Raw genomic sequence first — 12,110 nt, 5'->3', positions numbered from 1 at the left:
ATCATAGGATATCAGCATCAACAAAATATAGATTTAAGGAAATGTTAGTAGCATAATGTTAATTTTCACATTAAAAACAATTTGGGTGAGTTGGTCTGGCATTTTTATTTTTTGACGACCTGTGCTTGTGACTAGTGAATTGTTTGATTGAAGTCTGGGGAAATCACAGAAGTAGTCACATTGGGCTCTAAAGGTATTTCAATTTTAAAAAATTATAAATGAAATAAATGCAAAGTATTCTCTTTAGAAATACTATAAAAACTCATTAAACTTAAACCAATATTTCCTTTGTATCAATGCAAACTCTGATTATTCACATAATAGGAAGACCATGGTAGCTTGTACATTTAAAAAAAAAATTCTAGGTTTAGAAATTGTCCATACACCCTATAAGTTTTAAAATATTTCTTATAATTTACATGATATGCAAACCCCCCCCCCCCCCCACCCCGTTAAAACTTGATCTAAATACCGCCTTCATCATGTTTGGTTTTTAGATTTGACCCATCGTGTGTACGTGTACCTGGCCATCCAGATAAGAGCTTCGTATATAAAATTTGGCCTGCTTTGTCGCAAGCGCAGTTGGTAAACATTGAACTTATAAATAGGTTCTGCGCATTTTTCATCAATACGTTGGCCTTGATATAAGTTGTGCACATTAAAATGGGTGAAGCAAGAAACGTTGTTATTGCAATGGATGAAAGTCACCATTCAGATGATTGCTTTCAATGTAAGTAGACTCATAGGCCCACTAGATTCACAAGATCTAGTCTAGACTCTAGACTCTATAACTCTGTGTCATGATGTCATGTCTATACATTAGCGAGGCTCACTAACTTGAAAGCGTCATTGGTTGCTAACCAGAACATGGCGTTAGGATCGGACCATGACTTCCGGCGAGTTTTTCGACTTAGTTCCAGGGACCTCCTTGGAATTACTTTTAAAAGTGTTTACCACGAGCAAAATGGCAGGTTTTCACGTTATAAAAACATGCTATAGGTGGCAAGTCGAAATATGCCAGAAAAGCATTTTCAAAAATTGCTTTGGAGAATGTAGGCTAAATTTAAAGTCGGTGTCATTCAAAATAATATAACTTTTTAAATATAGATCTCCATATCACAAAATTGATTTCCAAAGTAAAGCATTATTAGTTTTATCATTCTATGAAAAAATAAATCAAATATCTTCAACACTTTTTTTTATAAGATGTGTCCAAAAAATGACAACCAAATTTTTTTATTTTTTTTTACCACGTGACCGCTATTTGAATGGATACGTTTACCTGGCATGGTTTTTTATTTTGCTCTTTTGTACAATAAAAAATGTTATAAAATTAAAGAAATAAAAGAATTCAAACATCACTTCTGTCTTGTCTTTTTTAAAATTCTTTTCTGATGACATTCTCTTAAATTTTTTCCCTCTATAAATATATCCCGACGATAGACGGGCCAATTCTACTTTTAGGAACTCTCTTGTAAAAAAAAATTAGATCTATTTCACGGTCAATTAAAAAGTTAAACCCTTCAGCTTTTAAGCAGGTTGTCATGGATGGATCCCTCATACCATAGCTGTGAGTGACCAAAAAATTTAAAATTCAATAATTTAGTCTAAAACTTGCAAATTCCCAAAATTAGTGCCTAGTGGATAAAGTATGGACGTTTTTTATTTAGTTGTCATGTTTAAGTTGAAAATTGAGTACATTTCAAATTTACTAAGAAAATCTACTATACATACACATACAATCATACATACATTTATTACATACTCTAAGTCTAAATCTAGTAGCAGTAGTAGCTAGATCTAGTAACTAGATCATCTAGATCTAGATCTAGATAGAATCTAGACTCTAGTTACTCTTTTTACTCTTTAGTAGTGTAGTAGAGTAGTAGTAAGCCTAAAAATTAAACAATCGTCAATTATTAATAATTAATTATTAGTAGGCCCCTATTTTTTATTATTATTTAAGTAATTTAAGGCCTAACACTACAAACTACAAAGGGGTTGTCCATAAATGACGTCATACTCGTAGGGGGGAGGGGGGTTGTGACAGTGTGTGATGGGGGGGGGGGGGGTTCAGATGGTGTGGTGTCACACTTTTGCATTATAAAAACAGCAATGGTAGAAAACGAATTGTAGACCTTATTTCGCATTTTAGAAAACTGTTTTAATAAATTATAATAGGAATTGATTAAAATACTCTATTTTGACATTGACAGAGTTCAGACAAGATTTTAGAAAAATATCGATGTTTAAAAAAATATTCAACTGCAATTTGGAGGGGGGTTGTAGGGTGAATGTGACGGAGGGGAGGAGGGGGAGGTAAAAAAGCATGACGTCATTTATGGATGACCCCAAAGGTCTATTGCATACTATTGCAGTCCCTATTAAATAAAATTTTAATTATAAAATAGCAGCCTAAGCCTTAATAAAATATATACAATTTAGAGTCTAATTTAATAAATTTAAATAAATAAGGCTTCCAACCCCAAGCTAATAAGGGCCTAGTTTTAACAAGATCTAGATCTATATAGAGTAGAGGCCCCTGTCCTAATCATATGTGATTGTCTAGCTACTGTAGGTCTACCTAATCAGTACTATTAATCACTCAACATGTAATGAATGGCCCTTCTAATACAGTTATAAACTGTAATAGGCCTACTAAACTACAGTTAATAAATTTAAATAAGCCCTGTAATAAATTAACAGTCTTAAATCTAGAGATCTGTAATGAAATGATTTTTTTGGGAAGAGTCCAAGTGAATATGGCAGTACTGTGATATGGAACTTAGAAGTACACCAACACAAAGTAATATCTCTGTCCATCATAGGTATACACTGGCACTGGAGGGAAAAATACTAATACAGTTTATTCTATTAAAAAATTACTGTGTATACCTCAGTCTATTGCAGCCAGGGTATTTTTCTAATCACATTCAGAACTGGTATTGGTTTGCTAGTGTTTCAACTTTATCAATACTAACCCTAGCCTCACAGTCTGGTCTAAAAATAACCTCATTTGCATCCTTTAATATTTTTGTAATTTCAATTGTAGATTGACTATGTATGCTGACTTTAAGTTCTTTTTTGTCACATGAATTCATCCATAGCTGTTTCTATTATTTATGTTTAATTAAACAGGGTGGTAGAGCCTGCGTTCATTTATCAGCAGGAGTCAGTTTTTTTTTGTAGATCACAGGTTGCACTGACAGTAATGTATAGTCTACAGCATGAAATCTAGGTCATGACAATACTGAGCTAGCAATGTGACTGTTTTAATGAAGTGAAACTATTTCAGGTCAAGCTCGTTTACCATGTGTATGCTTGTACATATTTTAAATTTTGAAACAAGTGTAGGGCATGACCATCAATTTCATATCAGATAGAGTGAGTTAAGGTTAAACATATTTGTGCGTTGTCATCTTTCTGCAGTTCTAATAGTTGAGAAATGTCCTTGCAATTATGTAAGGTAGAACAAGGTTTCACAAGAATGAGCAGAACTAAAAGAAAAAGTTCACATGTATTACAGTTTTCATGTTGGTATTGTTAAACAAAATTTAAAACAAAAATTTGTCTCAGGGACTTTTCTTATCTCTCAAACTGTCAGGAGAGTTTATTTCTTATAAGGAAGATAATGTTCGATTGGTGAAGATTGGGTAAAGATTATCTCCCTGTGTCTGATAATAGTGTACACCTGTTGTGTACATGAATCTGCTGAGTATGCAGTAATCCTTTGACAAGATTTATCACCAACTCAGCTTGAGCAGGATAACAGTATGTTGCTTAGCATAAATCTGACATCTATTTAACTTATCTTAAGTAGGATACCATACCTGATGAGATTGTGTTTAAAATGGCAATTCTAACAAGTTATTGATGCCAGCTTAACATTGACTTGTACCTATATTCTCCCAATAATGTATTCACCAAATGGTAGGTAACCCTGATGTTTTCACCAAATGGTAGATAACCCTGATGTTTTCACCAAATGGTAGATAACCCTGATGTTTCACCAAATGGTAGATAACCCTGATGTTTTAACCAACCACTAAAATGGTAGATAACCCTGATGTTTTCACCGGCCAATAAAAGGGTAGATAACCAGGTCAGCAGCTGTGTAGACTGTACATCAATAAAAATGTTTTGTTGCTGAGCCATAAATTCTATGTCCTGATAGTAGAGGTCAATCATATTTAAATAACTTTTATATTACCCCGAGATGCTGAAAATTACTTTGTGAGAAATCTCATTTAACTTTCTAGTAGAGTTAATTTGATGGATAGATAATTGACACATAAATCCTCTGAGTTGTATTCATTGCTAAAAAAATATTAAATCCCACTTCATGTGTGTAAAGTTTGTAGATTGTAATGGGGGGGGGGGGTTACACGAAACACATCCAACATTACAACTTTACAATCCATATTTCAAGGATCATGTTAATGGTGATGTTTACCTTTATCACCCAACAACAGTGATGACATTTTGTTATTTGCTACTCCTGTGGTTCATTCAAATGTTCAATTACTGTAAGACCTTGAAAACTTTATCACCCAACAACAGTGATGACAATTTGTTATTTGCTACTCCTGGGGTTCATTCAAATGTTCAATTACTGTAAGACCTTGAAAACTTGAAAACCCAACAACAGTGATGACAATTTGGGGTAAAACCTTGAAAACTTGTGTAAACAGTGATATTTTTTTTATTGCTGCTCCTTTGGGTTCATTTAATGTTCACTTACTCAATTTCAAATAATGAAGCTATTGTAAATCAAACAAATGGTTACAAGTATGTAAGATGCTAAAATACATATATACTCGTTTGTTTTTTATGTGGCATTAGTGTGTGTTTCAATCACTTCAGTTTTTGCCCATTTGATTCTTTTCATCAATACATAAACATTGTTATCATGAGTTGTTTACACCAGAACCTTATTATAATGATCTGCTTACACCTGCACCTTATGATAATGTGTCGTCGTCCCCCCCCCCCCCCATAACCTCCAGACAGTACATGGCCACCTGGCAAACTTTCTGTGACACTGACTTCATTTCTCTGGAGGTCGTTGGTCTGACACAGGATTTTCTTCACGCTCTGGCTAGACTAAGTCGGTTAACTTACGTCACATCATCAAAGCTACGTCACCTCAGTAGGGGTAAAGTTGGGCTAATTGGGTGGGTGGGGGAGGGGAGGCACAAGCAATCAAATGATGTGACATTATGCAAGACTTCCACTGTTGTCTGACCCTGCAATGTTCAATAGGGTTATAGGATCAGCTGTGTCTAGAATACATTGGACTGTCCAGTGGTTTATACATGTGCTGATATTGGACTGTCCAGTGGTTTATACATGTGCTGATATTGGACTGTCCAGTGGTTTATACATGTGCTGATATTGGACTGTCCAGTGGTTTATACATGTGCTGATATTGGACTGTCCAGTGGTTTATACATGTGCTGATATTGGACTGTCCAGTGGTTTATACATGTGCTGATATTGGACTGTCCAGTGGTTTATACATGTGCTGATATTGGACTGTCCAGTGGTTTATACATGTGCTGATATTGGACTGTCCAGTGGTTTATACATGTTCTGATATTGGACTGTCCAGTGGTTTATACATGTGCTGATATTGGACTGTCCAGTGGTTTATACATGTGCTGATATTGGACTGTCCAGTGGTTTATACATGTGCTGATATTGGACTGTCCAGTGGTTTATACATGTGCTGATATTGGACTGTCCAGTGGTTTATACATGTGCTGATATTGGACTGTCCAGTGGTTTATACATGTGCTGATATTGGACTGTCCAGTGGTTTATACATGTGCTGATATTGGACTGTCCAGTGGTTTATACATGTGCTGATATTGGACTGTCCAGTGGTTTATAAGCATGTGCTGACATTAAAATGATGGCCCTACTGCCCAGTGGTTTTTACAGCATGTGCTGACATTAAAATGATGGCCCTACTGCCCAGTGGTTTCTACATTACAATGATGGCCCTACTGTCCAGTGGTTAACGGACGGTAGGTAAACCACACGTAAGGACAAGCCACTGTTTTAATTCAAACGTCACACGACTCCACTTCGGCCTTTGACCTCAATACCAACAATGCGATAACGTGTTAGACATGTAGGAGACCGCTCGCGTGCTTAGACTAGCATTTAACTAATGTTGTCTTTTCAATGGTGGCTGCCAGTTGACTATTCATTAGGTAGCACGCAAAGTCATATCCACCCTCTATAACCTTACATTAGGTAGCACGCAAACTAAGTCCTCTCCACCCTCTAGCATAGCTGCCAGATCAAAAGTAAACAATTGCTGTTAAATCTTCACGCGATAACAGAGTTGCTATCTGTCGGTTTGGTCTTATATCTTCTGTCTTTTAAGTGTTTTTGTGGAGTACATGGTGGTGTGGTTGTCACATCTACATGTTGATGGTGTGGTTGTAACATATATACGGTGGTTATGGGGTTGTCACATCTACATGTTGATGGTGTGGTTGTTAGTTTTGGTGGTTGGGTTGTCAGTTTTGGTAGTGTGATTGTGATTGGTTCACTATTTAAGGTAACCTGTTGAACAGACGTCTATTTGTGTTGTATGACATCTGTCACATACGGTGCATGTCGAGTGTATAGACCTATATGTGTGTTGCATGACATCTGTCTCGGTGCATATCGAGTGTACCACCCTGCCCTGAGTGCAGGCAGCAGGTCCGTGCAGTGACACCACGAGTGAGCTGTGCGGTTCATGCACCCTCCATGTCACCCAGACAATTGGGTGCGTGACGTAACGCCATCATCACGTGATCCACCCTACATCAACGAGTGTAAACACCCAGATAAAGATATGCAAATACTCAGGTTCTAAAATATTCTTTTATTTCGAGATAGATATGCAAATACTCCATTGACACACACACACACACACACACATATATATATATATATATATATATATATATATATATATATATATATATATATATATATATATATAACCAAATTTACCAACGTGTATATTTGTAGACACTCTTCAAAAGGCTCTGTTCTATTTTAGGCTATTTATATCTTCCCTTATCCGGCTCTCATCTTTATCATGGGGTATCATATCTCAACATGGTCAGTGTTTAAACATCTGTTAGAACCATCTGTTGTTGTGGTCAACATGGGGTATCATATCTCAACATGGTCAGTGTTTAAACATCTGTTAGAACCATCTGTTGTTGAACACAGCGACTTGTGGTCAACATGATACAGCTGACCACGGTCAAGACTGACCTTGACATTTGATCTTGGCTGAATGCACATACGGTGACACACGTTATTGCATCTGGTGCGTGCGTGCTGCATGTACTGACCTTGGTCAGTGCATGTTTGACCACCTCAAGTACTCGCCTTATGTACGCGTCCGTCACCAACATCTCTGATTGATTACCCTGTGGCGTAATCAATTGACCGGTGGATGACTTTGACCCTACAGCTGAGGATAATTAGTTCAGTCTATCGTTACACTACTCCCCCATTTCGACCGGTTGTTTTATCTTATTGTCTCCTAGTATAGTCTTCTTGACATTTTCTTCAGTGCTGTTTTTTATTTTTTCGTTATTCCGTTCACAGTGCGCTTCTTAGGTTTGTAGGTATGACAGCTGTAGGTGACATTTCTAGCTGACATCTGTAGGTGACATCTCTAGGATTCAGCTTAAGACATCAGTTAGCTGTATTGATCTGCCAGTATCTGAGTATATCCCATGTATCTGAAGCCTAACAGCCTTGACTGCGTGTATTGTACTTTGTATCGCCTGCTGTTTTCGCCACGCTCGTACGCCTTGTGTCACGTGATTGCTATTCTGGGACATGTGTTGCCAGTTTGGTCGTCGTTATCAGCTGTGTTGGCCCCATTCTTCACACGAGGACAGAGTTGGTCAAGTAGCGGCTCGAAACTTCCATCAAATAACTCAGTTTATTGGGGTGACGTCCCTAAAATTATGGTGTCAGTTTATTGGGGTGACGTCCCTAAAATTATGGTGTCAGTTTATTGGTGTAACGTCCCTAAAATTATGGTGTCAGTTTATCGGGGTAACGTCCCTAAAATGGTGTCGTTTATGGGTGACTTCCTTAAAATTATATTGTCAGTTTATTGGGGTGACGTCCCTAAAATGGTGTCAGTTTATTGGGATGACGTCCCTAAAATTATGGTGTCAGTTTATTGGGGTAACGTCCCTAGAAATGGACCCATCCATTTACAGAACCCATTTCACGTGTGGATTTTATAAGCATTTTAAACATAGTGTGCGTGACGTAATGAAAGAAAAACGTTGACGATCGTCATGCCCCAGTGAACAAGATGGTGTCAAGCAGATCAGCAGTGAGCCATGTGTGCTCCCCCACCCCCACACAAGGCGTCACCCGTGTGTTCCCCTCCCCACACAAGGCGTCACCCGTGTGTTCCCCCACCCACTACACAAGACCTTATCTGCCTATTTGTATTGATTATGAGTTTTTCTTTGAAGTCTTTTAGTGTTTAATGTACTGATCACGAGTGTTTTTTCGAATCAATCGTATAATGTTTACTGTGCCTAAAGATGTCTTTTTTAGAAAAAAACCTGTTGGGGTGATTTGATGTTTTTCTCGAATGCCGACAAAGTTATGTAATGGTTAAAGCGTCCTTAGTTACCATTTTAAATGTTTTTCCACAGTCTACATGAAGAATGTATACAAACGATAGTTAAAGCGTCCTTAGTTACCATTTTAAATGTTTTTCTCACAGTCTACATGAAGAATGTATACAAACGATAGTTAAAGCGTCCTTAGTTACCGTTTTAAATGTTTTCTAACAGTCTACATGAAGAATGTATACAAACGATAGTTAAAGCTTCTTAGTTACCGTTTTAAATGTTTTCTCACAGTCTACATGAAGAATGTATACAAACGATAGTTAAAGCTTCCTTAGTTACCTTAGTTACATGTTTTTCCACAGTCTACATGAAGAATGTATACAAACGATAGTTAAAGCTTCCTTAGTTACCATTTTAAATATTTTTTCCACAGTCTACATGAAGAATGTATACAAACGATAGTTAAAGCTTCCTTAGTTACCTTAGTTACATGTTTTTCCACAGTCTACATGAAGAATGTATACAAACGATAGTTAAAGCTTCCTTAGTTACCATTTTAAATATTTTTTCCACAGTCTACATGAAGAATGTCTACAAACCACACGATCATGTCGTCCTGTTGTATGTTCCTGAGTACCACACCGTCATCCAGTCACGTGAGTTAATTCTTGTAGAGCACACGTGAGGGTCACATACAACACAGCACACATACAGGTCACATACAGCACACATACAGGTCACATACAGCACACATACAGGTCACATACAGCACACATACAGGTCACATACAGCACACATACAGGTCACATACAGCACACATACAGGTCACATACAGCACACATACAGGTCACATACAGCACACATACAGGTCACATACAGCACAACACAAATACAGGTCACATACAGCACACATACAGGTCACATACAGCACACATACAGGTCACATACAGCACAACACAAATACAGGTCACATACAACACACAGGTCACGCAACCCAGGCGACATATAACACAGGTCACAAACAACACATCACACATACAGGTCACAAAGACATACGACAAAGCACATACAGGTTACATACAACACAGCACACCTACATGTCATACACAACACACATACAGGTCACATACAACACACATAACACAGCACATATACAGGTCAAACAACACACATAATGGTCACATGATGATGACTAATGTGTGTTAAAATTTCCCACATTCCCCCACAGCTATGGTGATGACTGATGTGAGTGTAGTCACTGACTTACTGCAGGAGGAAGAGAAAAGAATAAAAGGATTTCTGGAACAGTTGGGGCAGAAGCTCAAGGCAGCAGGGGTAAGTTCCCCTTTCACTGGTAGCAGGGGTAAGTTCCCCTTTCACTGGTAGCAACAAGGGTAGTTTCCCCATTCTCTGGTAGCAGGGGTAAGTTCCCCTTTCACTGGTAGCAGCAGGGGTAAGTTCCCCTTTCACTGGTAGCAGCAGGGGTAAGTTCCCCTTTCTCTGGTAGCAGCTGGGGTAAGTTCCCCCTTCTCTGGTAGCAGTTGGGGTAAGTTCCCCTTTCTCTGGTAGCAGCTGGGGTAAGTTCCCCTTTCTCTGGTAGCAGCTGGGGTAAGTTCCCCTTTCTCTGGTAGCAGCTGGGGTAAGTTCCCCTTTCTCTGGTAGCAGGGGTAAGTTCCCCTTTCTCTGGTAGCAGGGGTAAGTTCCCCTTTTACTATTTTATTTTTGTTTGAATAAAAATGAAATGATAAGACAGAGATTATTGTCTGACAGCTAAAGTAATGTTTATTGAAATCTGCTTAAAAGTTTCTGTGACTTACCTGTCAAACTGATAGCTATGTGTCTGCTTGTATGAAATTGTGTTATTTCACTTTCCTCAGATTGGGGGTAAAGTCAAGAGTGTGGGCGGCACCCCAGGGGAGGTCATTGTCAAGGTGGCGAATGAAGAGAAGGCACATCTGATCGTCATCGGCTCCCGGGGCATGGGCACCATCAGGCGCACCCTGATAGGCAGCGTCAGCGATTACGTCATGCACCACGCCCACATCCCCGTCCTGGTCTGCAAGCACCCAGACGTCCACAAGCACTAGGTCACTGGTCATGTGACTGGTCATGTGACCGCAGCAGTTGGGAGCAAGTTGATTGTCAACAGTTTTTATTTGCTGATACAAGTGTTTATTTTTTCAGATGTTTCACGTTTAGGGTGATTCAAGGCTGGACGAAGATTTCCTTTATGTTGCACACCTTGTGTTGTGTGCAACTAGATCAGACTAGTTCAACTATAGCTGTTTAACCATAGCTGTTTAACCAAAACTATTTTACCATAGCTATTTTACCATAGCTATTTAACCATAGCTATTTTACTATAGCTATTTAACCATAGCTGTTTAGCCATAGCTATTTTACCATAGCTAATTAGCAATAGATATTTTACCATAGCTATTTAAGAAAGATAAGTGCCTTAATACACCATTTTCTAAATACTTATTCTAAAATAAAATTTAAAAAGCCCGACCAATTTTTAATTAAAATTTTTATCTAACCAGCCTAATAGGCCATCCAGCAGATATTGTTTACATGTTTTGTTTACAACATTATGGTGTAAGAAATTGTTTCACAAACTATTGCAATGGTGATTAGTGTTTGTGGTCAGTATGTTGTCACTGCGTATGTGGTATTTGATGGGTGTTGCATATATTTATGCTGATAAACTAGTATCAGAAGTTTACAAAATCAGAATTCACTGTTTAAATAAGGCCTTTCTCCAGAGATGTGTACAAGCTGTGTCTGGTGCTTTAAGCTTGAGTCACTATTCCAAGCAGTTGTACCTCTGTTATATTTATATAGGTTTTTTTCTAGTCATTTCTAAAGGACATTTTCTTAGTGGGGGAAATAGTTGCACACTTTAGCTGTTTAGTATGTGGGTCGCCTGTGGATTGATGGCTCGCAAAGTGTGAGACATGTGTCTCAGGTGGGTTGCTATGTGTGAGACTGAACCAGCCATGTTAACATTCCTACCACGTTAGCCAGGCAAGCTTTGAGTTGTCCAGAGACCTGGTTGAGTGGACAGTGTCCACTGGGAACAACACAACAGTACATCATCAACCAGACAAGCTTGGGTTGGCTTGAACCATCTATCAAATAGTTTCTCATGTATTTATAGCATTCCTTCATGTGTCCTCATCGCCATTGTTTGGCTGGGGTGTGTTCGCCGTCACGTGACTGGTGTGTTCACTGTGGCTCGTGTGTCCACCCTGTCACGTGACTCGTGTGTCCACCCTGTCACGTGACTCGTGTGTCCAGCCTGTCACGTGGCTCGTGTGTCCATCCTGTCACGTGACTCGTGTGTCCAGTCACCGCTAAGCGCTGGTGTGTCCATGGTCCACTTAACTATGATTTATTCAGACAGTAGTACTATCTCTAGCTTTTGTTATTGGTGATTGTCTTTTCTTGTTTTAATTATATTTTGACAATAAAGATGTTTTATATATA

The 12,110-nt window shown here is 38.4% G+C and overlaps 1 protein-coding gene across 1 annotated transcript; it reads left to right on the top strand.

Moving 5' to 3' along the window:
* Nucleotides 1–543: 543 nt before the first annotated feature.
* Nucleotides 544–12,110, top strand: LOC131948971 (universal stress protein Slr1101). Its single transcript, XM_059310719.1, has 4 exons — nucleotides 544–730; nucleotides 9,197–9,277; nucleotides 9,850–9,956; nucleotides 10,499–12,110. Exons 1-4 carry the CDS (start codon nucleotides 664–666, stop codon nucleotides 10,706–10,708), a joined length of 465 nt encoding a protein of 154 aa, XP_059166702.1. The 5' UTR covers nucleotides 544–663; the 3' UTR covers nucleotides 10,709–12,110.

Source organism: Physella acuta, unplaced genomic scaffold (assembly GCF_028476545.2).
Source record: "Physella acuta isolate Inbredline_101_S28 unplaced genomic scaffold, ASM2847654v3 ptg000667l, whole genome shotgun sequence".
Classification (NCBI taxonomy): Eukaryota; Metazoa; Mollusca; class Gastropoda; family Physidae; genus Physella; species Physella acuta.
Note: the sequence above shows the minus strand (reverse complement) of the source record. Positions and strands in the feature narration are given on the sequence as shown.